Below are 27,361 nucleotides of genomic sequence, written 5' to 3' on the forward strand. Positions count from 1 at the left end.
CAGATAACCTTATAGTGAGACAATGGAATGAAGTTTAAGGAAAATGTTATTTCTTCCTAATGTTGGTGCTAGACACAGGCTTTTCCTTCAGTCTTGTAGAAGGGAGTGATAAGGAGAAGAGCCCTATAAAAAAGCATCATGACTCCTAGTCTTCATTTTCTCTCCTCTTTCTTTCTTTCTTTCTTTCTTTCTTTCTTTCTTTCTTTCTTTCTTTCTTTCTTTCTTTCTTTCTTTCTTTCTTTCTTTCTTTCTTTCTTTGTTTGTTNATACTATCTTCTGTGTATCCAGTGAAATTCTTCAAAGTTCATTCTTAGAGTAGCATGAGTTCTTCCACCTAATATTGCCATATAAAATTGGGTGTGATCCTAAAATTAATTCTATTGTCTACACTCGTTATCTTTGAGATAGTTCAGCTTATAGATAAACTTCCAGCAAAGCCAACCTTTCTTTTTGCTTGTACTTTCTGACTTTTTCTTTGCTTTTACAGTGGACACCCTGAACTCTCTGTACCCCGTTTTCAGACTATCTCCTAAATGACTTTGATTGTGTCCTACCATTACATGAGTTCTGGAAATTGAACTTAAGTCACCAGGCTTGCAGAACAAGTGCTGTTACACACTAAGCCATTTCACTGGCCCAATTTTTGGACATTTTGCCCAAGAAATAACTGCTTTATTGTCCTTTGAAGTTTATTGCTTTATTTCCTGTAGAGTGTCCAGTGCAGTGTCATTGTTCAAGGTGAACTGTCTGGAACACTTTCTTGTCACCAACTTCACAGCCAGAGCTTCCATGCCTGCTGTGATTCAGGCATTGTTACCTCCTGCCATTTGAGGCTTTGTTATTTACAGAATATATGTTTCTTTATATGGGAGAGTGCTGGTGATTCTTATGGAAAAGAAATCTATGATTTAAACTTCCTGACTTCTCAATATAAAAATTTGTATTATCTCTGTTGTAACAGTGTAAAAATGAATTTGCAGGCTGGAGAGATGGCTCAGCCATTAAGCACTGGCTGCACTTCCAGAGGTCCCGAGTTCAATTCCCAGCAACCACATGGTGCCTCAAAACCATCTGTAATGAGATCCGGTGCCCTCCTCTGGTGTGCAGGCATACGTGGAGGCAGAGCACTATATACTTAATAAATAAATCTTTTTTAAAAATGAATTTGCTTACATTTTCCAGAACATTAGTGTATTGGGCATGTAACTCAGTGGTAAAACTTGCTTACTTACCTGGCATGCACAAATACTTAGTTTATATTCCCAGAATAGAGAAAGAGAGAAATAGAAACCTAATTGGGGAGTTGGTCTAAATATGTATTTTTTTAATTTATATATTTTTATTTCTAGGCCTATCATGGTCATCACCAAGCCCTGGAAGTGTTGGTACAATCTTTGTTAGATCTTGATGTAAGAAATAGTAGTGGTAGAACACCCTTAGATCTTGCAGCATTTAAGGGCCATGTTGAATGTGTGGATGTACTCATTAATCAGGGAGCTTCAATCCTCGTAAAAGATTATGTTTTGAAGAGAACACCTATCCATGCAGCAGGTATGCCAAATATTATACTTGATAATGTTTATAATCCTAATGTACTTTTTCATACTGATACTGTAGTTGTGTTTACTTTTTATGTTAAGTAGTCAAATTATTGTATTCTGAAGGAAAAGCAACACTTTTATAAAATCATACCTTTAGGATTGGATTTATGAAATAAAATACTTAGGTTATCACCAGAGTTTAGTGTTTTGTACTCTTTACTTCCTTCCTTCCTTCCTTCCTTCCTTCCTTCCTTCCTTCCTTCCTTCCTTCCTTCCTTCTCTCTTTCTTTTTCTTTTTCTTTCTTTTTTTTTTCTTTCTTTCTTGTTTTGTTCTTTGAGGCAGGGTTTCTTTTTGTAGCCCTGGCTGTCCTGGAACAAAATTTATAGACCAGGCTAGCCTCGAATTCAATAGGTATCTTTTATTTCTTTCTGATGAAATATTTTAGATTAACATGTGCTTTCATGGCAAATCATTAATGTTTTAAAAATAAGTCTTTTTCTTTTTAAGACTTATTTGAATTCCATGTGTATGAGTGTTTTGCCTGCAGATATATGTGTGTACCACATGTGTGCCTGGTGCTCAAGAAAGCCAGAAGAAGGTGTTACATCTCCCAGAATTGGAGTTGTGGATGGTTGTGAGCCATCATGTCAGTGTTAGGAATCAAACCTGGGTCCTTTGCAAGAGCAGAAGCTCTCTTAGCTACTGAGCCATCTCTCTAGCCCTAATAAGTCTCTTTTACTATTTTACTGGTTACTGCATTAAACCCTCAGAAAAATATTCACAAAATTTTAACTTCTGCAAGAACTACCCCAAGTTGTAGTTTCATAATTTTGCCAGTGTACTAAAAAATGCAGGGATGTGTAACCAAGTTGTTGGTATGTAGGAAAAAGATTGGCAAGGGGAAAGAGAACAATTATAGAAATGACTTAGTACCAACAGTATATCAATAGAAGACATAAATTTCCCAATTCTTTATAAGAATTACTACAAGGCACAGTACTCATTTTCAATAACCAATACTGGTACAACTGAAAAATAGTAGCCAAGTGTTTTTCTTAGTTCCAATCTTATGTGACCAGATTCAGTTCACTTTGTTTATGGAACATTAAGAACCCATTCAAATATATGACTTGATTTGTACTTGTTTTGGGGGAAAGATGCATTTTAGAAGACTATAGAAATATAGAACACACTAACTGTTGATCCCAGCGCAGCTTTTAAGAAGTATTTGTTATTCAGGCAAGGTTTAGAGACAAATAACAAGCATTTAAACTCTCAGATAAAGATGTCTGTAGAAACTGTCAAGTGGTGTGAATAAAATAGAGTCAGCTGGGCAGTGTAACACATGCCTTTAATTCTTCTAGTGGCAAGCTAAATAAAATGAGGATTCTGTTAACATGAGGGAGGATGAAGGGGTGGGGGCAGTATATGCATTCTGCTTGCTGTGTGCAGACAAGTCCCTTAATAGCAAATACAGTATAAAACCTTCTTTATACACATAGTTGTTGTTCTGCTTATTGAATTCAGTAAAACTGTCCCCAAATTATATTCTAAAAGATGTGCTATCTAATATATTTTTGTTTAATGATGTATATTAAAATTATTTAAAATTTTTGATTTACAGCAACAAATGGCCATTCGGAATGCTTACGGTTATTAATAGGAAATGCAGAACCACAGAATGCAGTAGATATTCAAGATGGAAATGGACAGTAAGTTTGAATGATTTTTAGATTAACTTTTTTTATGTCTTACAATATAGCCCTGGTACTCCTCCATTTTACAATCTTACTACCTTACCACCTCACCCTTTTTAATGCTGGGTACAGGCATGAGTACACTATACCTTGCCTTTGATTGTTGTTAAAATACTAGATGTTCTAATACTCTGGCCCCTATTTTAGTAAATTTGTAATAGTTTGTATACTGGAGAAAGGCAAGCATATATTTAGTTTTTCTTTTAAACACATAAAAAGTTATGTCACGATAGTGCATATATAGAAAATAAGCCATGACATCATTGCTGTTTTAGAGTTCTGTAAGTGATAACACTAAACCTGATTCTGTTCCTGCTCAGGACACCTCTAATGCTGTCTGTTCTCAATGGACACACAGACTGTGTATATTCACTACTGAACAAAGGAGCAAACGTAGATGCCAAAGATAAGTGGGGAAGGACAGCATTGCATAGAGGGGTAAGCCAAAATTAAATTAACTAAATTTGGTCCATGGTGCCCACATAATGTATTTAATACACCCAAATTGTTTTGCAGGCAGTTACAGGCCATGAAGAATGTGTAGATGCATTACTTCAACATGGTGCTAAGTGCTTACTACGGGACAGCAGGGGTCGGACACCTATACACTTGTCAGCTGCCTGTGGACACATTGGAGTTCTAGGAGCCCTTTTGCAGTCAGCAGCATCCATAGATGCAAATCTAGCCGTACTAGACAATCATGGGTATACAGCACTTCACTGGGCTTGCTACAATGGTTAAGTATCTGATAAAAACCTGCACTGAGTGCCTGCCTACTAGGTACTAATAAGTATAAACAGGCAGCTCAAAATACATTGTGGTATTGATGACAGTAGCATATTTATAAGTCGGGCTTAAAATGTAGGATTAGTGGAAAGACTAGGAATAATCTACTCTCTAGTTGTATCTTACTCCTGTCCTTTATTATGCTAAAGACAGGTCATTAATTTTCAAGTGTTTGAGATAAGCCTTTATGTTCTTTTGCTTTCAGCTCTCTTGAATTGATGTTTAATGGGTATAGTAGAGTAGCCAAAGATTGTACCTGAATCAAAAGAATTGCTGTATATTGTCATTGAAGTTTGATTTGTTTTTATACTATGAATTAACATTTTATGAGTCTAATAACCTGAGAAAGTATCCACAAATGTGAATTTTATGTAAAAATCAGCAAGATAAACTTTTTAAGCAAATTTTTTTGGGGGGTGGTGGGTTTCGAGAGGGGGTTTCTCTATGTAGCCCTGGCTGTCCTGAAACTTTGTAGGCCAGGCTGGCCACAAAAGGAGATCCGCTTACCTATGCTTCTCAAGTGCTGGGATTAAAGGCGTGTGCCACCACTGTCCGTTGAAGGCAGAATTTTTATTGGGTGGTTTTTTTTCTTTTTTTTTTGAAGTGATCAGTGACATTCCATGTTATACAGGAAGTGTATTTCCCAAGGTAGAGCATTTACTTGTCTTTTGGAGGTTTACTCTCATAGAAACAGAATTTTACACCAACATTATGCCTGGTTGCCATTAAAAACAAAACAAAAAAAATAAAAAACAAATGGGTCTGATTTTTTTTTTTTTTTTTTTAGAAAAGCAAAATTGTAGTGATTCTGAATTGAGCTAGAAGAAATGTAATGTTAGTTCACGCTGTAACAGACTATGCAGTCTAAAATTAATGCCATATTTTTAGCCAAATGCCTCCTTTATAATTTGACATTACATAAGTGGAATACATTAAATGGTTTAACTGATTAGTAATTTTTGTACAGAAAAATGGAAGTACTCTAATCAAAACAAGCTTTTCTCTCAATGAAATGATGACCAGGTTTTAGAAAATAATTGACTATAAACTTACTAAGCTTAAAGTCCAGAATTTCAATTTATTGTTCCTTTCAACAACTAATCAACTTGATGTTCTTAAGCACCCTCAGAAATAACTTTCTGAACCAGGCAGTGGTGGCACAGGCCTTTAATTCCAGCACTTGACACAGGCGGATCTCTGTGAGTTCAAAGCCAGCCTGGTCTACAGAGTGCCTTCTAGGACAGCCAGTGCTACACAGAGAAACCCTGTCTCAAAAAAAGGGAGGGGGGTGGAGGAAGGACGAAAGAAAGAAAGGAAAGAAGGGAGGAAGAAAGGAGAGAGAAAGAACTTTCTGAAATACTAGGAGAAATAATGAGACTGTATTTAGATTGTAGCTTGGTTCTACCCAGTGCTAATCCCTGGAGATAGCAGATAAAGTACTCTATAACTCAGATAGTGGATCTCTAGCCCTTGGTCTCAGGCTTTGTGGTTACAGCTATTGATGATACCTGCATTGTTAATGGGACTTGAAAAGTTTAAAAATCTTTACAAGAGCAACGTTAAGGGACCTGCAAAATGACTTAGCAAGTAAAGGTGCTTGCCACCAAGCCTGACAACCTAAATTTGCTTCCTGGAACCCAACTCCTAGGTTAAGAAAAACTAGTTTTTGTTGGGATTTATTGTTTTGTTGGATTTTTGTTTTATGTTTTAAAGCTGCTTTTTAAAAAAGCTTTCTGCCTATTTCTCTCAGAATATTTTCCTTTTTCACAATACAGTGTTTTGGGAAATTGTCCTATGCATGCTATTATAGAAGATGCATACAGTTTATTAATTGAAAAGGAAAGTTGCAGAACAAAGTATACCATTTGAATTGTAAAAAGAAAAAATAAGTGTTTAGGCAATTGTATGTGCCTGGAAACATAGCACTCTTGAGATCACTGGTTATGGTCTAAAAAGAGTGAAGATGGGATATAACAGAGTCTTTTTAAACAGTCCCCTTCTAGATTCTTCTGTGTATTTGAGATTGTTGCAAGTATCTCTTGGATTTTAATATCTGGTTCTTATGTCCGTATTAGGTCATGAGACATGTGTGGAACTACTTTTAGAACAGGATGTTTTCCAGAAAATAGATGGGAATGCTTTTAGTCCATTGCATTGTGCTGTGTAAGTAAAGTCATAGTGAATCAAATTCCTTTCAGTGTTTTAAGAAACACTGTTACCATGGACTTACCATCTTGTACCTTTTTCAGGATCAATGACAATGAAGGTGCTGCTGAGATGCTTATTGATACCTTAGGAGCCAACATTGTGAATGCCACAGATTCAAAGGGAAGGTAGGATTCCAGTTAGTAACACACAGTGTTTCTTTACATAAGAGAAAGCACTGTAATTTGACCATCTGTTTGAGAGTTTATAGAGAACTCATATCTAATTGAAAACAAGACTTTGCAGATGTTGTAAATTATTATAAAGTCATAAGTTCTTTGCATTATTAGGGCATTTAATTTTTTTATCAACTTATTTTAAAATATAAATGTTACTCTCCTGATTTAAAAAGTATGATTTTAAACCCAAATAAAATTGTTCATATTTCTCTAAATTAGATTAAAGGCTGAGAGAAGAGTCTAGCAATTGTAATATGTAGTAATTTTGGAGTAAATTATTTGTCCTTTTAAGTTTTCTTTAACAATATAATGTTAATAGTATTATATAGCTCATCCTTTTTTTAGGCAAGTTATAGTTTAAAATAGATTGTGTCAAGTATACATATCTAAAGTAGAAATTTGTTAGTTCCACTGAACTTATTTGTGTTGAGGGTCCCACAATTTGTATCTTAGCAATCTTTTATAACCTACTAGATAAACCCTTGAAAATTTTTTGTCCTGAATTGAGGAGTAATTTTCCGGTGTGTGTGCTACTCAGCTTCCGCTGTGTATTTCTCTGTCCCAGAACCCCACTCCATGCCGCTGCCTTCACAGACCACGTAGAGTGTTTACAGCTGCTGCTCAGCCATAACGCCCAAGTCAATTCCGTGGACTCTACTGGAAAAACACCCCTCATGATGGCTGCAGAAAATGGACAAACCAATACAGTTGGTAAAGACACTGTTTAGAGAAGGCCAAGGCAGTAGGACTGCCTCTGAGTGTGAGGTCAGCCTTGGCTGCATAGTATCTCCATAAGAAAAGAGAAGTTGTTTAGAACCTGGCTTAGTGTGCACCTATAAACTCAGCTACCAAAGAGCCTGTCAGAAGATCACAAGCGTAAGGACACTCTGGGCTAGGTAGTAAATCACAACCCATGTTGCTTTTTTTTTTTTTTTTTTTTTTTTAAGCTTAGTATGAATTCTGTTGTATGTGTAACTTAGATCCCAACCCTTCTGACTTCCATGAATTATCTCACCAAATTCCACATTTTCATTTTGGTTTATTGCCCTTACTGACCGAAAAGTTTTTTTTTTAATCAAGGTGGTTTAACCTCATACAACACAGGCTGTGGAATCAGACTGCATGAGTGTGAGTCCTAGATCTTAAGTGACCTCTCCTACCTCACTTTTTTCACTTATAAAATGAGCAAAATGACAGCATCTACTTTAAAAGATTGATGTGAGGGTTAAAGATAGCCTGTAAGTCCAGGGCATATAAAACTTTGAACATTAACACTCCAAAATGTTGGTTATTGTTGCTAGGACATGATTTGCATAAGAATATAAAAGTTTCGTGTAATTGCATAGTAATATAATGTGTATGTTATGTATTATAGTATTTTACTTGCAAGAGGGCTTTTTTTTCTGTATGTCTTAATCTGTCTACAGTAAGTTATTGATAGTCTAAGAATCATGTTCATAACAATTGATGCATTTTTTTCCTCCCAGAGATGCTGGTGAGCAGTGCTAGTGCAGACCTGACTTTACAAGATAAAAGTAAAAACACCGCCCTTCACTTGGCTTGCAGCAAGGTTTGTACATAGTTTAAGGATATATTTTCATGGTTACTATTGAGTAGCATTAAGTTTTTCCAGCTCACTAGAATGAACAGAAGTCAGAAACAAGCCTAAGAAATTACTAACCCTGAGTTTCTGGAGTGGGGTGGGAGGTGTTGGCTTACTAGGTTTTGAAATACGAGCTTAATACTTAGCTATTATTGACCTGTTTTTTATTCACATTTCTGATACCTTTGAATAAACACTTCAGACATTATCTTAGAAAAATTGTGATATGCGTGTAATATTGTACATATGTTAGAGATAGTTGAGTTGATATGTTTATTCTTAATAGTTCACTGTTTTTAAGATCTATTTGCCACATTTTTAGGGTCATGAAACTAGTGCCTTGTTAATACTGGAAAAGATAACAGATAGAAACCTCATCAATGCAACCAATGCAGCCTTGCAAACGTAAGTACTTTGAGTATCGGGGTAAACTTAGTGATCTCTATAATTCTAAAAAAGGATAAATGCACTTTTAAAATGTGACCAATAGAATAGATCAGTTACAAACTGTAAATCATATAACTAAATGCTCTATTACTTAAAATTTTGATATTTGAATTGAAACTTTTACAACATTGATGGATTTTTTTCTTAGTTGACTTTATAATTTTCTAAAGGATGGTAGTTCTAGTCTGTGTATTATCATAATCATCTGAAAGATACCATTTCATACTAGCAGTAAATGAGGTGAGAAGTGCTCTCTCGCTCTCTCTCTCTCTCTCTCTTTCTCTGTGTGTGTGTGTGTGTGTGTGTGTGTGTGTGTGTGTGTGTGTGTGTATGAAATTTAAAGAGGTTTCAGAAAGAATCAGTCTCTTGGAATAAGCAGTAAGTCTTGAATTTGACTCGCAGAAAAAATAGGCCCATGTCTCCCATCTTTGTCTTCCGATTTCCATTGATTTTAAAAAAGAAAAAAAATGCTTTTAATAGTTCACATTGTAGGTTCAGTCAAATCTCTCAAAGGCCCAAATCTTTTATTTTTTTTTATATTTATTTATTTATTATGTATACAATATTCTGTCTGTGTATATGCCTGCAGGCCAGAAAAGGGCATCAGACCTCATTACAGATGGTTGTGAGCCACCATGTGGTTGCTGGGAATTGAACTCAGGACCTTTGGAAGAGCAAGCAATGCACTTAACCACTGAGCCATCTCTCCAACCCCTCAAAGGCCCAAATCTTAGTCATGGGGGCCAATAAACATCTTTTAAAGATTATTAAAATTTGTAGTATTGCTGTTTATAGCTTTTATTATATATTTGTTCACTTCATTGCTTAATAAGTTAGGGCTGTAGTTCACCTAGTCCCAGTGGACAGCTACTTAAACCTAAGATTAGTGAACATTGTAAAGAGGGGACTGAAGGTAAGAACCAAAGGGTCATGGAATGTCTTATGAGACTGTGTCTTCTGGTAAGGTCAGAAGCTACACTCAAAGTCTTGCCAACATAACTGCCTAAACATGACCTGAATAAGGGCAACAACAATAACCTTGCTAGAGTGGATCAGGGAAACCCAGGAGGTGTCAACCCCTTTCAAAGAACTATTGGTTCCTTAAGGAATGCTGAGGACAGAGAAATGGTCTTCTCCAAGGAAGAACACACCAATTCAATACCAGTAGTCAGACCTGAAAACATACATACAGTATATGCAAGTAGTATTATATAGACTGAACAAGTTACATTTAGTAATATACCTGTATATGCACATATATATATGTATATATATATATATGGGAGAAAAATAAATGAAAAAAAGAGCAAATGAATTTGAAAAAGCACAAAAATGGGAGTATATGGGAGGATTTAGAGGAAGAAAAGGGAAGGGGAAATAATGTAATTATAATAAAACTTCAAAAGTATAAGAAATTTAAAAAAAAATAATGTAGTTTATTTGGTTAACTCTTTTTAAGTATGGAGTCTTGGAAGGTGCAAGGGTTTGATGAGGCCAAGAAACCACTACTGATGTTTGAGGTGCTGTCCTTCCTGTCTTCATTGTTTGAGAACTGGGTGTCTTGGATTCTCATCTCTAGATCTTCACAACTTGATCAAATGCTCTTTGCAGCCAGCTGTGTGTCTATGCATGCACTGCACATATATGTAAATTTTCTCCCCCAGGCCTTTGCATGTTGCTGCCCGAAACGGGCTAACAATGGTTGTTCAAGAACTTCTGGGGAAAGGAGCAAGTGTACTTGCCGTCGATGAAAATGGTAAGTTCTGTGTGCCTTCCCTTGACCAATTTCTTGGTAGAAGTTTTTCTCTTGATGGTGTATTTTTGAAGTAAAATGAAGTTCAGTACTTTTTTATTGCACAAAGAAAAGTGTTGAAATAAATATTGAGTTCCTTGTTGTAGATAAATAAGAATAAAAAACAAGAAAGTCATCTGTAGGTGAGCTTCTGAATTAATGTATCTTCTGTTAAGCCAGATTTGATGTTCACTATTTGGTCACCGCTATTACTCAGTTGGAAGCCAAAGATTTTGTTATTTCAACAAATATTTACCAAGGCCCTACTAAAATATCATATTCTTAGGCAAAGCCAATAGTTCTACTCTTAAATTGATTCTGTTACTTTTTCCTACTAGAGACTATGTTCAGTTGGAAGTTCCACCTTGGTCCCACTCCTCCCCATTCCAGACTCCTGGCCCCTGTGGAGGCTCCTTCCCTGAAGGTCTCCCTGTCCCTGGATTTGTCTTCCTCCTTCTCCCTTCCTCCCCCCCCCCCTCCTCCTCCTCTTCTTCCTCCTTCCCTCTCCCCCCCCCCCCTTACCTCACCTCTGGGAACTTGGAAAGGTCAGCCAAGAATGATTGGCTCATTAAACCTGGTCTTTTTTAATTCATCATGTCCTGTCTAAGGATCTGGCTCTGCTTGCCAGCATTGGGGTAACAGTAACTAGCATCTTCACATTTTCAGAAGATCCTTAAAAGATAGGTGAGACTAAAGTACTTGCTCGGGCATTTTGAGGAACTAATTTAATTAAAATATATTCATCCTTCAGTCACTCTTTCCATTTCTTTCAGGAAATCAGCTAGTTTTCCCTTTGACCTTTAGCAAAATGACAGTTTTACAAGGGAAAAATTGTATTTTAATCATGAAGGCTAATAATACCTTCATCATCATCATCACCTTCATAACAATAATAATAATGAAAATATATTGAAGAGGTGGAAACAACCAGATGTGTAGTAGTTAAATGTATATATTGCAGTATTATCATATTAATGAATACTATACAACAGTGAAAATTAGCTGACTATAGTTGTTTGTTACAATATTAGGTCTCATACATAATTAAGCAAAAGAAGTCTGATTTTAAAATGTGTATACTATGTGCTTCCATTTAAATTAGGTTCAAAAAAACTAAGTAACAAGGAAATGGTTACCACAGAAGGAAAAGGTCAGGATAATGGTTACCAATGTAGAGGAAGAAAAGACATGTAGTATATTAGTGGTGTACTGGTAATGTTCTCTTTCTGTGTTCTTTCTTGTTCTGGCTGGTGACTGTATCAATATTTGTTGTGTGATAAATCTGTTTTAAAAACAAGTCTTTTATAATCCATATGTATGTGGGTACTGAAATGTAAGCATAATAATATGAAAGATAGTGCAACAATAAATGAAGCTATAGGCTAAAACTATAAGACATCTGTGGCATTAGCACTTTTTGCCTCCACATGGCTTAAAACAAGTAAAAACAAAGCTTCATATGGAATAATTGAAATGTCATCACACATTGTCTCACCATTTTCTCCCCCTTCATCCACAAGGCTCGTTCTTTGCCAAGGAAGGTACCATATGCTTCTCTGTTGTTTGCCCATTGATTCTTGTTATTGGGATACTTTATATCTGAAGAAGCTTTTCTGCTAAGATAAAAGGAAATATTTGTCTTAGATTTCAGGCTTTTAACATTTGCTTTTTTAGTTTATCATTTTTCTTGTGTGGATATGTCTGCCCAGTAGACCTCAGGAATCCATAAGTGTACACCACAGTACATGGTGTAGCTCAATGAATGGAGGTCCATGAGAACCTGTAGTAAAGGTTAACAAATGTTTATTGGGGAACACTCACAATAGAAAGCCACTGCCAACAGAACTCTGACCACCAACCAAGTGAAAGGGATAAAAAGGGGGCCAAGCATGCTTCCTGTCTGTGCTTACAGTACCTTAGACCACACCCTAATGGGCTGGTATCTAAAAGGCTATTGGCATTGGCTGAATTAATTCCTACAACACCCTGGTTTACTTACATGGATTCTGGAATTGAACTTAGATTCTCGTACTTACACAAGGTACTTTACCTACCATAGTCTTCATCTGAGGCTGAATGACAAACATATTAGGGAAAGATGACTCTTAATAATTCATTTAGTATGTAGTTAATGAATATCTCTTTAATGCTTAGTTCATATACACATTTAGACTCAGCATATAAAAGTTGACTTACACAGATATGAATGACAGTAAGCCTTGGCTCACTGTTTTAAACAAAAATGATTGACTAATCTGTGGATTTGTTGAGGTTTTTTCCTTCTCCTTATTCTAAGAATACCCAGTATTTTCTGAGTTGGGTTGGGTGTGTGAGTTGTGAGATGTTGGGGAAAGTGTGCATCATGAGGCCCTAGTGTCTTCTTTTATTATTCAGTTTGAACACTCTCCTTCTACTCTGCGTTTTTATGATCATGTCTCTTTCTGATTGCTAGAAAGTTGTGACTCAATCTGCTGAAAGAATTTGTTGTAAGCCATAGAATCTATGTGTAAAGTTTAAGACCTTTAGACTTACTACCTCATGCTTCATGGATCTTAGGATATTAATTTTTATATCTTAAATTGAATCCTAGGCTATACCCCAGCTTTGGCCTGTGCTCCCAATAAGGATGTGGCTGACTGCCTGGCTCTCATTTTGGCCACCATGATGCCTGTCTCGTCAAGTAGCCCACTGTCATCCCTGACATTAAATGCCATTAACCGTTATACCAACACCTCAAAAACAGTTAGCTTTGAAGCCTTGCCCATCATGAGGAATGAACCTAGCTCCTATTGCAGTTTCAACAACATTGGTGGGGAACAAGAGTACTTGTACACTGACGTGGACGAGCTCAACGATTCTGATTCGGAGACCTACTGAAAGGCTGAGCTAAAGGTCGAAAGAAGTTTTAACACTGAAACTTCAAACTGGGCTTTTTCAGGAAAAAAGCACTTTTCTTACTCATACACAAATTCATCCTGAAGAAAGATGACGCAGTGAATGGATAGAAGAAATGTGATGACGTTAGGAAGAAGAATCTGAAAGGCAAGTTTTGCAAAAGGAGCTTCTAGAATCTTAATAATGACTTGACCAATGGAAAACACATTGATGTCGATTACTTTGTGGGATTGTTTAATTGGCTTTTCAGTGCCAGAAATTGGGACACTGCTCCCTGACTTGCTTATACAGGCAACACTGCTGTAAAGGAAGAGATAAAAACACTAGGTTAAATTTTACCCATAAATTTACAGCTAAATTTAAATGCAATAAAGTTTGGTATAGTAGGCATTATGTACACACCAAATTGCCAAAGGACCAAATAACGTACAGATTTTTCTTAGAACGCCGTCTGTGGAATAGAAGTAGGTGAAATAAGACCTCATCGGAAGCAAACCAATACTTCTGAAAATGAAGCTAACATTTGGTTTGGTGTTGATTTTCATAAAGAAAACATCTAAAAAGCCTGCAGTGCTATATTAATCCATGAGAGAAAGCAGATGTCTTTGGTTTTTTAACGTAAAAATTTTAAGATTCCAGTTTTTATAGAATTCAAAAGCAGCTGACTAGGTACTGTGTAAGTGGATATAGACCAGGTCAGGGCTACTGCCCACTTTTGAGTGTTTGGTTTTAAATTGAATTATTTTTATTTAAGGAATTCCATAGGGGAAATTTTTTTGATGAAATTAAAAATCAGATTATTTCACCTGTTGTAGCCCAGTTGTCCTGGGGGAGTGGGACTGGTTAAGCCTCTGCAGGGTGGCACACCTCCACCTTGGGTTGGAGGACTTTCATTTCACTTACTAATCTTTGAGCTTTGCAAAGCAAGAGTCAAAATAAAAAATTTTAAATTCTTGTTATGAGAGATCATCTAAAGCTGGTTTTAAGTTGTATAATAAAAACTGGAATTTTAAAGTTTTTATGTGACAGAAGACATCTGCTTTCTCATGGTTTAATATAGCAGGAAGGCTTTCAGATGTTTTCTTTCTTTTCCTTTTTTTTTTTTTTTTAAGACAGGGTTTCTCTGTGTCGCTCTGGCTGTCCTGAAATTCACTGTGTAGATCAGGTTGGCATTGAACTTAAGAGATCCACCTGCCTCTGTCTCCTGAGTGCTGGGACTAAAGGTGTGCCACCATGCCTAGCTTCAAGTGTTTGTTTTCTTTATAAATTTCAGCAAACCATTTGGCTTCATTTTCAGAAGTACTGAAGTTTGCTATAGATGATGATTTCTATCATAAACAGAATCAGGTCACCTGGAAGGCATTTCTATATTGGGCAGAATTTAAAATACTTCAGGCTTTGGGTTCGACTCAGATCTAGAGTAGCATGTTTGCAGCTTGTTGCTGTCGGAGAAAGATTGCCTGCCAAATTGAAGACTGTCTTTCAGGTAATAGAGAAGGGGCTGAGCTGACATTAGGCTTTTAAATAACACTTCTCTGTGGTTCTGTTTTACTATAGCTGTCACTTTCCCAGTAAAAATAATTTCACATGGGAGGGGGGTTCTTAATAGAGGCGGATAAAGTTCCATACATTGCAACAAAATGATACCCAATTCATCTTATCCTTTTTGTATTGTGAAACTGGAACTTTATGACATTGTAAATTATCAGCTGGTTTTTCTGAATATAAAGTGTGAAAACACAGAACAGTATTTTGATCTTTGATAATTTTGTGGGTTTTTTGAAAAATTAATGAGCATGTACATAGAAATAGTGACTGCTTGAATACTGTATTTACTTGCACTCTTTCAGTACATCAAGATTCCTGTATATTTTAGAGTATAATAAAACACAGATGTGAGTTGTATTTAATGAATAATGTATTTGTATCTGTGCATATTACTTAAAAATCTATAAAGTTTCTAGGGCATTGACTACTAGATTTTAAACATTTTTTTCTAAAATATTTACAAAATTATAATCTCCATCTTTTCTTTATATATAAAGAAGTTGTAATGAACCCTTCCTAACTAATAGTGGTAGGAGGGTAAATATACATTTTAAAGACTCTAGACTACATTTTCTATTGTACCTTTAAAAAAAAAAAACTCAAAAGGATTTTAAAAGTATACCATATGTGTGCTTTCTCTTTCCTTTTAGGAATTCTCTTCTGAATTCCCTGAGGGAATTTTCTAGAATCTCAGAATTGAAAGAGACCTGAGGTTCATCCAGTCTAACCTCTTAACAAATGCAGGCGTCCCTTCTCCAAGGTTGTCTTTCCACCTTGAACACTTGCAGTGACACTACCTCACAAGCAGTGCGTTCATTGTTGAGCAGCTCTGTTAGGAGGGCTCCTTAACGGAGTTGAAGCCTCCCTCCCGGTAACTCCTGTCCTGGGCCCAGCTCTGTCCTCAGGAGAGTGTTGGAAGACTGACTCTTCCACCCTCTGCCACGTCTTCTCTTTCACAGGTTGTTGACTCCTTTGCTGACGTGACCTCCAGAAGGACTTGTTAAACACTGTCTCCACATCTAATGACATCCAAGGTGTAGCTATAAAGTAACAAACTCATCTTTTAATTTATCATCATATGTATGTAGAGACCATAGATTCTGCCTCACTTTATCTAAATGATACCATAACTGGAAACATTTTGGAGGTGGTTTGTGCTGTCTCTGGCCAACTAGAAAAGCTGTTCTTTGCTTTGCGGAAGTTTGTCTCTGGCTTGAGCAGCTCACTTCCTTTGGTATGCACCAGAAGAGGGAAATTCTGAAGTACTGTCCCAGAAAGTGTTGACCAACCCCAGTATTTGGAGTAAATACACGAGCAAAGCACAGCATCATACGTTACTTTATAGTTAACATACACCTAGTGTGCAAAAAACACTGGACCTGGTTCTGTGGTGTTTTTATCCTCACCCAGAAGGGAAAAGCCTGTCAGCCTTTAACTTCTGTGTGAAAGGTAATATCTGAAATACATGTATTACAGTAATACCAGCTTTTGCTCAAAAACAACTTTGGGGAAATAGTGATGATAGGTGACCTCGAACCAGTGCCATTTAGTTCAGGGGATCTCTAAATGTAGCTATAAATTTGGGGTTAATTTGGCTTCATATATTGGATCTTTTAAATGAAATAAAAAATTTTTAATGCAAAAAAAATCAAGTGTCTTTCTTTTTTACATGTAAAGAATGTTTCTCTTTAAAATGTACAGTGATAAGTTATGGCAGGATTTCAGACAAGTGTTTTTTTAGGTTGTTTCTGGGTCTTAAATAGTCCAGGATGGATTCCTGGTCATTCTTCTTCCACCTCCAAGTGCTGAGATTACCAGGTATGTGCCTCCATGCCCATTTCTGACTTTTGTCCTTAAAAATTTAGTGACTTTTTAATAAAATTAGACTTTCGAATTTATCTAAATGAATCTTTCGAATGTACTAAGTATTTATTCCTTCCCTGCTATGTACCTGGGGGTAGCAATGGGCAAAATGGTGGTGGTATCCTTCAACAGCGAGCTTGATCTTGAGACAGTGTAAACAGATGACAAAATACGACTGAGATCAACTGCTGAAGAAAGCAGACACAGGACACCTTGAAGAAGACAGAGCAAGCTTTGTGGAGGAGGTGGCAGAGAGATTGAACATCAAGAACAAGTCTGATTTAAGCAGGTAAAGAAAGGCTAAGTGATTTCCTTGGTTCCAAAGCAGAGTCAGTGGGCCTCAAAGTGCTTGGAAGATAGCTATGTGGGGATGCAGTGCTCTTCAACACTTAGCATTCCTGAGTGTGAGACTGTAAGAAACTATATGAAGTTTAGAGAACAAGCACAAAATATAGATATTAATAGCTGGTTGGAGCAATAGATAAAGGGAGCTTTACTCTTTCTTGAAATCATCTCTGTAGGTAACAGTAATAGAAAAGCCAGTACAGCATCTGTCATGTGCAGGCAAAGTCATAAATGCATTATCCCTTAATCCCTATGACAGAGATAGGTACTATTAGTAGCATTTAACAGGGTGTTAGTTTTTAAAACTTGAATTTAAATGCAGGCAGTCCTCCATTGCTATGTTCCTTTAATGTCTCTTAACATGTTTGCTGATTTTCTGGTTTTTATCTTGACTTCAAAATTGTTAAGTTCCCTTTAGTTTTATTCTCATAGGTCACTATTTTTAGAACAAACAGAATTTTGGTCACAACCGTTACTGAACACCTGCTACTTGCAAAGGAACTGAGGCTCTGGATGTAGAGAGGTAAGGGAGGATGTGGTGTCATCACCCTGTGATGGAGTGGCTCCGGGAAGCCCACCACCTGCTCACCTCAGTTACTGTTGGCCTCTTGAGCACCCTATATCTCCCTTGCTTAAAACAAGCCTCATTCCTTTGCAGGTTGGCCGATAGAGGTTTCTTAGAGTGACTGCTTCAAGCTGGGGCCAATGCAGGGCTTTGCCACCTTTTAGGAGCTGACCTTCGTTCTTTTTTTCTGTATTCACTCTTGAGCCTGGGTTGAAATATAAAAAGTTACGTGTAATGTTTTCATGAGCCTGGAAGGAATTCTGACCACACCATCATGATTTGTGCACTCTGTATATCACATCTCCTACCATCCCATTGAGCTTAACAAGTGGCATGGCAGGATAGGAGATGCTGGTGGGTGCAGCTCCCACAGTCACAGTCCTGAGATGCTTGTGCCAGCTGGTGGTTGCCCTTGTCTTTATTTAATGCCCGTTTCTTCTTTGATTTTATGCTCTTTGTCCTGTTTGTTTCCTTGGATATGGGGTGTTACTATGTATCCTAAATTGACATCAACCTTGTTATCTCCCCGTCTCCCTGGGTTACAAGTTACAAGTATATACTGCACCATGCTCCTTTCTTAACTCCCTGCTAGTGTGGGTGGGATATGGGGCTGGACTCTTTTCCAAAGGTAGGGAACCAACTTCTGCCTGCCTCAACCTTGAGAAGAGCCTAGTCTTCTCTGTAGTTCTTACTGTGATCATTCTTTCCAAAGCAGAGGCTAAACTGAAGAAAGATCATAAAGTTTGCCTAGTGGCTGCTTTTAAAAATAAGAAAGGATGGTTATGTACAATGTTGTCTACTGCCGGTTCTCCATCCTTCAGCACTTCTGTCTCCATCCCTGCCTCATTCTCTGCGTGGTTTTTTATTTCCCTCTGGTTACTCACTCTTGCATTCTGCCTACTGGGTTTGTTGTTGGTTTTAAAGAAAGAAAAATGCCTTTTAGCATTAATTGTAGGTGATGGGTTTACTATATTTCTGTCTGATGTTTTAATTAGATTTTAAAACAAAATTTAAATGGTGATTTAAGCTTAAAATATTTCTTCTTTACTCTTTTTCAAACCTAAAGTAAGTTTTCAGTTTTAAAGCTTATTTTCCACACTCAACAAACATTTTAAAGCACACAGTATGTCAAAAGCATGATCTTAAATCCTGAATGTTCACTGGGACTAAGTGAAGTACTTGTCCTCACAGTGATGTGCTTGGTCAGACAGAAAAACATCCAGATAATTGCTTGCCAGAAAAAAAAAAAATTGAGAGTAATGCTGATGGAATCCTGTTGTGTGAGAGCCCTTGAGGATGAGAAGGTCGCTTGTTTATACACTAAAGATTACACTAATACTTCTGGTGTAAGGAGACAGAAGATGCTGCTGAATATGTAGATGAATGTTCAGACTCCTGGTAGCAGTAGAGGATGGAGATGCTGGCTAACCCATCAATACCAACCACAGGACATCACAGGTTCACCCAAGAACCTTTTATCCTTTGCTTTGTTGTTGATTTTTTGTTGTGGTTTTTTTGTTTGTTTGTTTGTTTGAGCTGTACTGTGGCTTGAACTCAGCCTCAGATACACTAGACAAATGCTCTACCCCAGAGCTTTCTTTGATTTTCTTTTGAGCTAGTTTGTTGAGTGTGAGCCCTCTTCGAATGCCCCTGACTATACAGCATTAACTTGCTTTGCCTCCAGATAGCCAGAAAGATGGCACAACACTTGAGTTGGATAAGTACTGTTTCCTAAAGCTTGAGCCTTATACAAATAAAGAATGGGTAAGAACATCAGGTAAGTTGGTTCTTTTCTGATCCTCAAAAACATCAGCAGGCACTGTGACTACTAGGCTCTGATCTAACAGAGACAAATGCTCACTTAACATGGATGGGAAAACTTGCCATTTAACTTCTGCCTTGGTAATCTGGTGTGAGCCCACATTCTGGTCACTAAGGCATAACATATGTGAAAGAAAAGTTCTTTGTAGTTTTTAAGAATGAAGCCTCAAAGCAGGAAACGCCACAAAAACAAGAGAATGAAGGAAGAAAATCTAAGGCAAAGTTGCATTCTTTAGCTGAGCAGCTGTGAATGTTAATAGTATTGGGTGTGGGGGAGTGCAGTGGTGCACCCCTTTGATCCCAGCACTAGGAGCATGAAAAAGGGGGAAAGCCTGCCGTTGCCTGCAACTCCAATGTAGGAACAGGACATGAGAACGGCAGTCAAAGGCTGGGCATTGGGGCCTGGGTTCAGGGCCCTCATCTCCATGCTTCCCAGTGTTGGACTTCCTGTGGAGTTACGTGCCCAGAGCTGGCTGGAGGCTGAGTGTTCAGGGAAGGAGCCCGTGCTTCACTAGAAACATCCAAGCCCTGGAATGAAAGATGGCCAGGGCCATAGGAGTGTCCAGGTGAGGCACTTGAGTGGCTTGAATGGCAGATGCCTCACCAGTCGAACTGAAAAAGGACAGACTTTCTCACTGCTGGCTGAGCGCTGCCCTGTTGCTTGTGTTCTGACTCCAACAAAGACAGTTGATAAGAAAAGGAGGGACCATCTCCATCAGGGAGGTGGTGACCAGAGACTAGCACTTTCCTGTAGTGGACTGCATGATGCAGGTACTCAGTTCCAAATATTTACTGTGAGGCGTGCAAATGTGCACACTCCAAATGTGCACACTGATGCCAGGCTTAACAAAGATCTGGGCTAACTATTGTGTTTGTGTGCATCTACTCAGAAATCTATAGTCAGTACAGAGAATTGTCTATGTCCAGTACAGTTATGAAACTTGAGTTAATAGAAAAGTGTCTGCCATGACAGTGAAGAAGGAAGGATAAGCAGCTCTGAAATTTGCTTCCAAAGAAGTATTGACAAAATATGTCAGCATCGAATTTCTCAAAAGTGGACATGAATGGCTGCTGTCAACCGTCAGAGTGTGTGTTTAGGAAAAAGCAGGGACTGTAGAAACAGAAGTGCCCCAGCCTTTGACTGGCCACACCCCTCGCTCTCCAGCTCTGTGGTAGCTTAGAAACTTGTACTTCACATTCCTGATGCCACCTGGCAACCACTAGGCAGCAAAGCTAATACTCTTTCAAAGCAATGTTCCCATTTTTGCCCTGTGTTCAAAGTCCTAATCTTTCTCTTTGACATTTAACAATAGGGTATCAGAACCAATGATACAAAAATTAAAGCTGGTGCGTCCACTTTTATACCTGAGGATATCCCTACCAGTTAACCAGTGATGGGGGACTAGCAGGTGGAAAATCAGCAGTCATAGTTGATCTCCACAGCAGCAGTAGCTGCTACACATAGCAGACAACTTCTGTAGATTACAACAGCGAAATACTCACCAGGGACATAAATCATCCGCATGCCCTATATACCTATGATGAGCACACTAGTGTCTGCTGATAACTTAGACATCTGCCTATCAGTTCATTTGCTACAACTGTAACATGAAGGCCTGCTTGTTGGGGTTTCTGTCACACCCAGTCCCCCAGCCATTTAGTCCCAGAGAAAATCACACAGTCTACATTAGATATAAACTGATTGGCCCCTTAGCTCAGGCTTCTTATTAACTCTTTAACTTATATCAATCCATTATTCTTATCTATGTTAGCCACATGGCTCGGCATGTGGGGCAGGTCACATCTTGCTTCTTCCGTGATCTGGACAGGACAGGAGGCGCTTCCTTCTTCCCAGAATACTCCTGTTCTCTTTGGCCCACCTCTACCTTCCTGTCTGGTTTTCCCGCCTATACTTCCTCCCTGGCTATCAGCCAATCAGCATTTATTTAAAATATAATTGGCAGAATATAGATGATTGTCCGGCACCATACAACCTCAGTGCTGGTGTTTAATGAATCCTTACTGTGCCTTATAATGGTCCCAAGCTCAAGAGCAGTGCTCTGAAAAGCAGGCATACTGTGGAGAAGCCATACAGTGCATCCTGCAGCAAAGGGTAAAACTGATGACTTTATATAGAAATCATCTGTGCTCAGATTTACTCATTTATGTGCTAGAGTAATGTAGTTTGAAAGGCCACACGTAACTTGTTATAGTATGTTTTTATAATTTCGATTATTGGTTGTCAATCTCTTACTAAAATTTACAAGTTAAATATATACAGATAGAAAACCACATGGAAAGCCTGGTACTGTGAGGTTGCAGGCATCCACTGAGGCCTTGGAATGTTTCCCTTATGAATAAAAGAATAGACAGTACAGATGACAAAAGATTGGAAAGATGCTCCACACCATTGCCATAAAAACAAATGGAGCACTACACCAATCAGAGTGATAGAGACTGAAGACACTGACACCACAGAGTGCTGTTGCTGAGCATCTGGCAGAACTCCATCCATTGCTAGTGGGAATTCAGAGTGCTTCAGCCACTCTGAAAAAGCGCTTTGGCTGTTACAAGACTAAAACATTTTAGGCATGGTGGTACACCTTTGACTCCACCCCACCCCAGCACAAAGGAAGACAAAGGCAAGTGGATATCTGTGAGCTCAAGACCAGCCCTGGTCTACATAGCAAGTTCCAGGGCTACGAAGAGAGACTCTGTCTTAAAAACCAAAGACATACTCATGTTAGTTGCTCAATGATTCAGCAATTGTGCTCTCTAGTATTTACCCAAAGGGACTAAAAATGTATGTCCACACAAAGGCTTGCCCATGAGTGTTTATAGTATATACAATTGCCAAAACTTTGAAGCAACCAAAAAGACCTTCAGTAGGAAAAAGGCAAAGCAAACTAGTACATCCATGGTTACTCAAAGCTAAGAAGAAATGACCCATCATGGAGCTCAGGAGATGGCTGTGTTGAAGTGTTTGCTATGCAACATGAGGGCCTGAGTTCAGATTCCGAGGACCCTTTAGAAAGCTGGGCACATTGGCACATACCTGTAATCCCAGAGCTGGGAGTTGGAGGCAGAAATAGGATTCCTAGATCTTGTTGGCCAGCCAGTCTAACCTAAGTGGTAAGTTCTAGCTTTGGTGAGAGATGTTGCACTCAGTATCAACTACGGGTGTCTTCATACATAATACACACATGCACACACACTTGCATGCAAACACATACACACATATACCACACACAGCACACAAATCCAGGTTACCAAGTGAAAAGCCAGAAAGACTGCATTCTCTAAATCCAACAACCTTCTCTTGGGGGAGGAGACATCTCTAGAGAGATGGCAAGCTGTGAGTCAACCAGGACTGGGGCCACCAGATGCCTTTCCCTTTAGGCATAATGGCTTGCCCCAGGGCTGAGACAGCACCAGGAGTTTTACAGCAAATTCACACTTGCAAGAGCTGTCCACCAGAACCTAGGATACCCTCAGTTACCCTGCCAAGGACCAGAGAGGCAATGACCAATAGCTAGACAGAAGAGGGATACACAGTGCTGGTGAGCAGAGAAAATACATAAGGAGAGATTTAGGTTCGAGAAGAATGAGAGAAGGACAAGAGAACATGGAAGAAGAGGGAGACACCTGGAGCCAATCAGGCAGCCACCAGCCAGCCGACGTGAAATGCAGTGAAAGTAAGATATACAGAAGGAAGAAAGGAAAAAGCCCGGAAGCAAAAGGTAGGTAAAGAGAAACAGGATAATTGAAGTTAAAAGAGCTAGCCAGAAATGAGCCTCAGCTGGGCTGAGCATTCAAAACTAATAATAAATCTCAGTGTCATCATTTGGGGACTGGTTGGTAGCCCAAAAGAGAAAGCCTGGTGCAGTTTTTTATTCTAAATTCTAGCAGTTTTTCTTTCCTAGAATGACTTTTATTGCACTCCACTGGTTGGTGAGCCCTGAGGTACGCATGACTTAGAAGGGGGCAGGGCTTCTGAAAATCAGAGGCAATGAGGACAACCATTTCAAATGGCGTCACTCCCCAGCTTAACACTGTTACTGTTGTGCCCCTCCACAGTCCTCCACAGCCAGCAGGGCACACAGACAGTAGTCACTAGTGTCTCCTCACTGGTCTTCTATATTTTTAATTTTTTAAAGACTGTCAAGCAGCCCAAACCATATGGTTCGTGGATGCCAGCTCTGATTGTTTGCCGCATAACAAGTCATCCCAGGACTCAGTGGCTCCAAACAACAGTTACTTCATTTTGCTGGTAAGTCTGCAGCTTGGGCTAGGCACAGTGAAGATGTTGTGTCTCTCGCCGTTAGATGCGCTAGCTCCTCTGGGGCTATGGTGTCTTTCTCAGAGGACAGCAGAATATTTGCTGGGCTACAAGCCAGCCAGGGCTGAGGCAGGGGGCCACATTCTCTCACCCCGTGAGCCTGTACATTTGGCCTGCATTTCCTGAGTAGCTGTTTGTAGTCACAGAAATAGTGCAACCTCCACAGTTCTCACAGATGTCTTGCTATGCATCCCAGCTCTGAGTTTAAACCAACTTTCTGTTGGTTTGTGTTTGTATGTGTTTGAGACAAGATCATACTATGTAGCCTAGGTAGGCCTTGGTCTTTCAATTCTCCTGCTTCAGTCTCCTGAGTGCTGGGATTACAGGTATGTACCAACATGGTTGGCTTAAACCTAGCCCTTTTGTATAGTACCAGAACTATAGAATCCATTTGGTGTTTATTTGAAGCTAATAAGTCTGTGAACTTGCTACAACTGCCATAGTTACCCAACACAGTCCCATTCTGTTTCACCCATGACGTGGTTGCTCAGACAAGTTTTCCTTGGTGGCAGCGGTGGGCATTTTTGCCCCTATAAATGGGTGGTAGACACTGGAACTGGATCAGTCTTCAAGAAGGCTGTTGGGGGTTTTGCTTCTCTAGGGTCCAGATGTTAAGCTCAATGTGAATACATCTCATTGTGCCCTTCCTTCCTTTGTGAGAGAAGCCAGTTAGGCACAGCTGCAACTCCAGAAAGCCCACACAGACTAAGCAAGCCACTTCCCCCAAGTCGGCCTCCTCCAGAAGTACTCTGGGCTTCGTGCCTGAATGCTGTGGTCAGGGTTACCATTCGCTTCCTGAACTTCAGTATTATAGTTAACAAAAGCATACCACAACCATTAGTCATCAGTATATTTTTATCCAGAAATGGTTGGTTTTATTCATTTTCCCATTCTTCCCTTTGTTCTGCCATCTGGCAGCTTCTTTTAATTGCGAGAGTCTTTTTGTTCTGCCACCATTATTTGCTGTTGCCCTTCTGTCTGCATGACAATTCTGAATTGTCATTAGAAAGTGACTCTTGGGAGGGTCTGGGCTCCAGCAGGACACAATGCAGATCTGACGGGTGCCTAGGATTGTCACTTACTGAGGGGACTAGCTGTAGCAGGTCTGAATTCAGGACAAGCCTTTCTATACAGCTTCTCATGCTGGTTTGGGTCATCTTGGCATGAAGTGGTGATAGGCATTTTTAAGAGAATTCCTGTCTCTCTAGTTTGGGGGCAGGGAAGCAGCATGGACTGTGGACAGCCATATCTGGAGCCACATCCAGCCTGCCAGCTCCCGCCTCCTGGCAACGTCTGAACTGAGAGAGCAGGCAGAGACTGTCCTCTGGTGGGAGAGGTCCTGCACCCTCCCTGGGGGCCGTTCCAGGGCACAGGAATCCCAGGACTTCCTGAGGGATTCTGAATTGTTCATCCGTGCTCATTTTCTCAAAACTTGACTCATGCTAAGCCTTTGCAAGCTGTGAGTCAACCAGGACTGGGGCCACCGGATGCCTTTCCCTTTAGGCATAATGGCTTGCCCCAGGGCTGAGACAGCACCAGGAGTTTTACAGCAAATCCACACTTGCAAGAGCTGTCCACCAGAACCTAGGATACCCTCAGTTACCCTGCCAAGGACCAGAGGGACTTCCCTGCCAGCACATGGGAAGAGTGCAGTTTTCATTTCATACAGTTTTATAATTTTGTTGTTTTTTGGGACAGGGTTGCGCTAAGTATTCCTGACTGTCCTGGAACTTCCTATGTAGACCAAGTTGGCCTAGAACTCACAGAAGTCTGCCTCTCAAGTGACTCCATGGCACATGTGCCCACATACACAGGCACACTCACGTGTACACACACACACACACACTCACCCTCATGGTTTTTGGTTTTTTCTTTTTTCTTTTGGTCTTTCAAGACAGGGTTTCTCTGTATAAGACTCATGGTTTTAAAGGAGTTAAATAGCAACATTAAAGAAGCAAATTTCATCCCTCAAGATAAAAAGCTAAGCAGGAAAGGAAAGGAACAACAGCAAGCGGTTTCCGGTCCGTTGAGGCTAGGATGATCAGATGAAACTTCCGGGTTGACAACTTAGGTTACTTGTCTTTCTTGAGGGCAGGGTATACAGCCAAAGAGACTGTGTAAATGCCCTGGGAATTTTTACAGCTTGGGACTGGAATTGGTTCTGGTCTGTCCTAACTGTAGCTGGAATATTGGAGGTGTGAACAAGGACAGGGTCAGACCTGCGTCACACAGAACACACCTCTTCCATGTCTTCACCTAAGGCTGAGATGAATTACCGGTACTCAATGGAAGTATGACCAGCCCCCATTATACACGAAGCAGCAGCTCACTCAGAAAGATCCTAAAGTCAAAGCCAGTCCTATCAGGATGATGGTCGCTGCCCACTCCAAAACTAAGATAGTCTTACCTGGAATAAACAGGGTTTTACTTGTTTAATGGTTAAGGTGAGACTCAGTCCCTTAATTGTACTTCAGTGAAGGGTTTGCTTTCAAGAAATGTGTTTGTTTTGCAAATCTGTTATTGTAGGAAATAATGAGTATTCTGACTAGTGGGAAAAAAATAGTATGTTTGGTTTGTACATAGATGTGGTCTTTCTCATAGCCTTCCTGCACAATGGATTTTAGCAGGATCAGCAGGGAATGGCTCTAGGCTTCCACAAGTGGCATATGTTTCAGGAATTTTGCCTTTAAGCATTTCCCTTCAGTGTATCTGAAACATCTCTACATCTCTTGTTTCTTGAATGGTTTTACAATTCTTTGAATATATGGACAAAGGGGAAAATTAATCCCAAGTGTTTTGTTACTTATCAAGTGGTATATTAAATATTCTCTACTGTTGGGGGAAAAAAGAGGCAAATTTCAGAAGACTATCCATTCTGTACTCAAAAAATAATAAACAAAAATAAAAGAAACAATTGCTCTGTATAGAAGTAAAATACTTTTTAAATAGCTTTCAAACATTGGTTGCAAAGAAAGTACCAATGGCCTATAAATGTCGATGCCATGCTACCCATAGCTTCTCAGCTTCTGGTGCGCAGCTGTTACTGTGCACAGTCCTTGCTCTGTGCTTATGTGGGCCCTGAGAAAACACCTGCTGTGACAAGCTGAGCTGAGTTTGTGACTGCAGCAGGCTGGCCAGGCAGCTCCCAGCCTCTCTGCACGAGGAAGACCTACTGGGTGCAAATTCAGTTGAGCACAGCTAAATCAATTGGCTAAGGTCTCTGGAATCCCTGGATGGGACGCTTTGGAGGGAATAATTCTATTACTCATGCTTTCCTAGCCTGGCCTTGCTCAACATTTTCCAGCCCCTCCCTCCCCACTTCCACAGCACCGCATTCCTGCAGAGATTCCAAGCCTGCCTACACAGCCACCACGACAGCAAGGAGCACAGGAGAAAGCCTCGCCTCCCTGCTGTTTGGAAGGGCTGTTTCTAGGGCTACATTTCTGCCACCACTGGTAGCTCTGACTTTGCCACCGCATCCGAACAGAGTCCCTGTTGACCAGAATAGGATGATTCACCATGGCAGCCCTTTTCACAGCTTTTGCTTCGAGAGTCTGTTTTTTACCACAGAAAGTGTTTGAGGCTTGGAGAATATGGACACTGTGTCACTAGATCAACAATGAAAGAACAAAATGGAAAGAAAGAAAAAAAAAAACAACCAGGGCTCTGTGGGA

The 27,361-nt window shown here is 39.4% G+C and overlaps 1 protein-coding gene across 3 annotated transcripts in view; it reads left to right on the forward strand.

Annotated features, from left to right (window-relative positions):
* The window catches only part of Ankrd28 (ankyrin repeat domain 28), a 141,146-nt gene extending 126,035 nt beyond the window's left edge, over positions 1–15,111 (forward strand). For all 3 annotated transcript variants that reach the window (XM_050138015.1, XM_050138016.1, XM_050138014.1), the window contains exons 18-28: positions 1,350–1,551; positions 3,167–3,254; positions 3,620–3,737; positions 3,816–4,035; positions 6,161–6,248; positions 6,335–6,418; positions 7,035–7,180; positions 7,957–8,039; positions 8,395–8,477; positions 10,184–10,275; positions 12,902–15,111. In XM_050138015.1, coding sequence (XP_049993972.1) covers positions 1,350–1,551; positions 3,167–3,254; positions 3,620–3,737; positions 3,816–4,035; positions 6,161–6,248; positions 6,335–6,418; positions 7,035–7,180; positions 7,957–8,039; positions 8,395–8,477; positions 10,184–10,275; positions 12,902–13,188 — 1,491 coding nt within the window. In that variant the 3' untranslated portion in view covers positions 13,189–15,111. The remainder of the gene's footprint in view (positions 1–1,349; positions 1,552–3,166; positions 3,255–3,619; positions 3,738–3,815; positions 4,036–6,160; positions 6,249–6,334; positions 6,419–7,034; positions 7,181–7,956; positions 8,040–8,394; positions 8,478–10,183; positions 10,276–12,901) is intronic.
* Positions 15,112–27,361: the final 12,250 nt, after the last annotated feature.

This window comes from Alexandromys fortis, unplaced genomic scaffold (genome assembly GCF_014885135.2).
Source record: "Alexandromys fortis isolate MF-2015 unplaced genomic scaffold, M_Fortis_MF-2015_v1.1 scaffold_14, whole genome shotgun sequence".
In the NCBI taxonomy this organism is placed as follows: domain Eukaryota; kingdom Metazoa; phylum Chordata; class Mammalia; order Rodentia; family Cricetidae; genus Alexandromys; species Alexandromys fortis.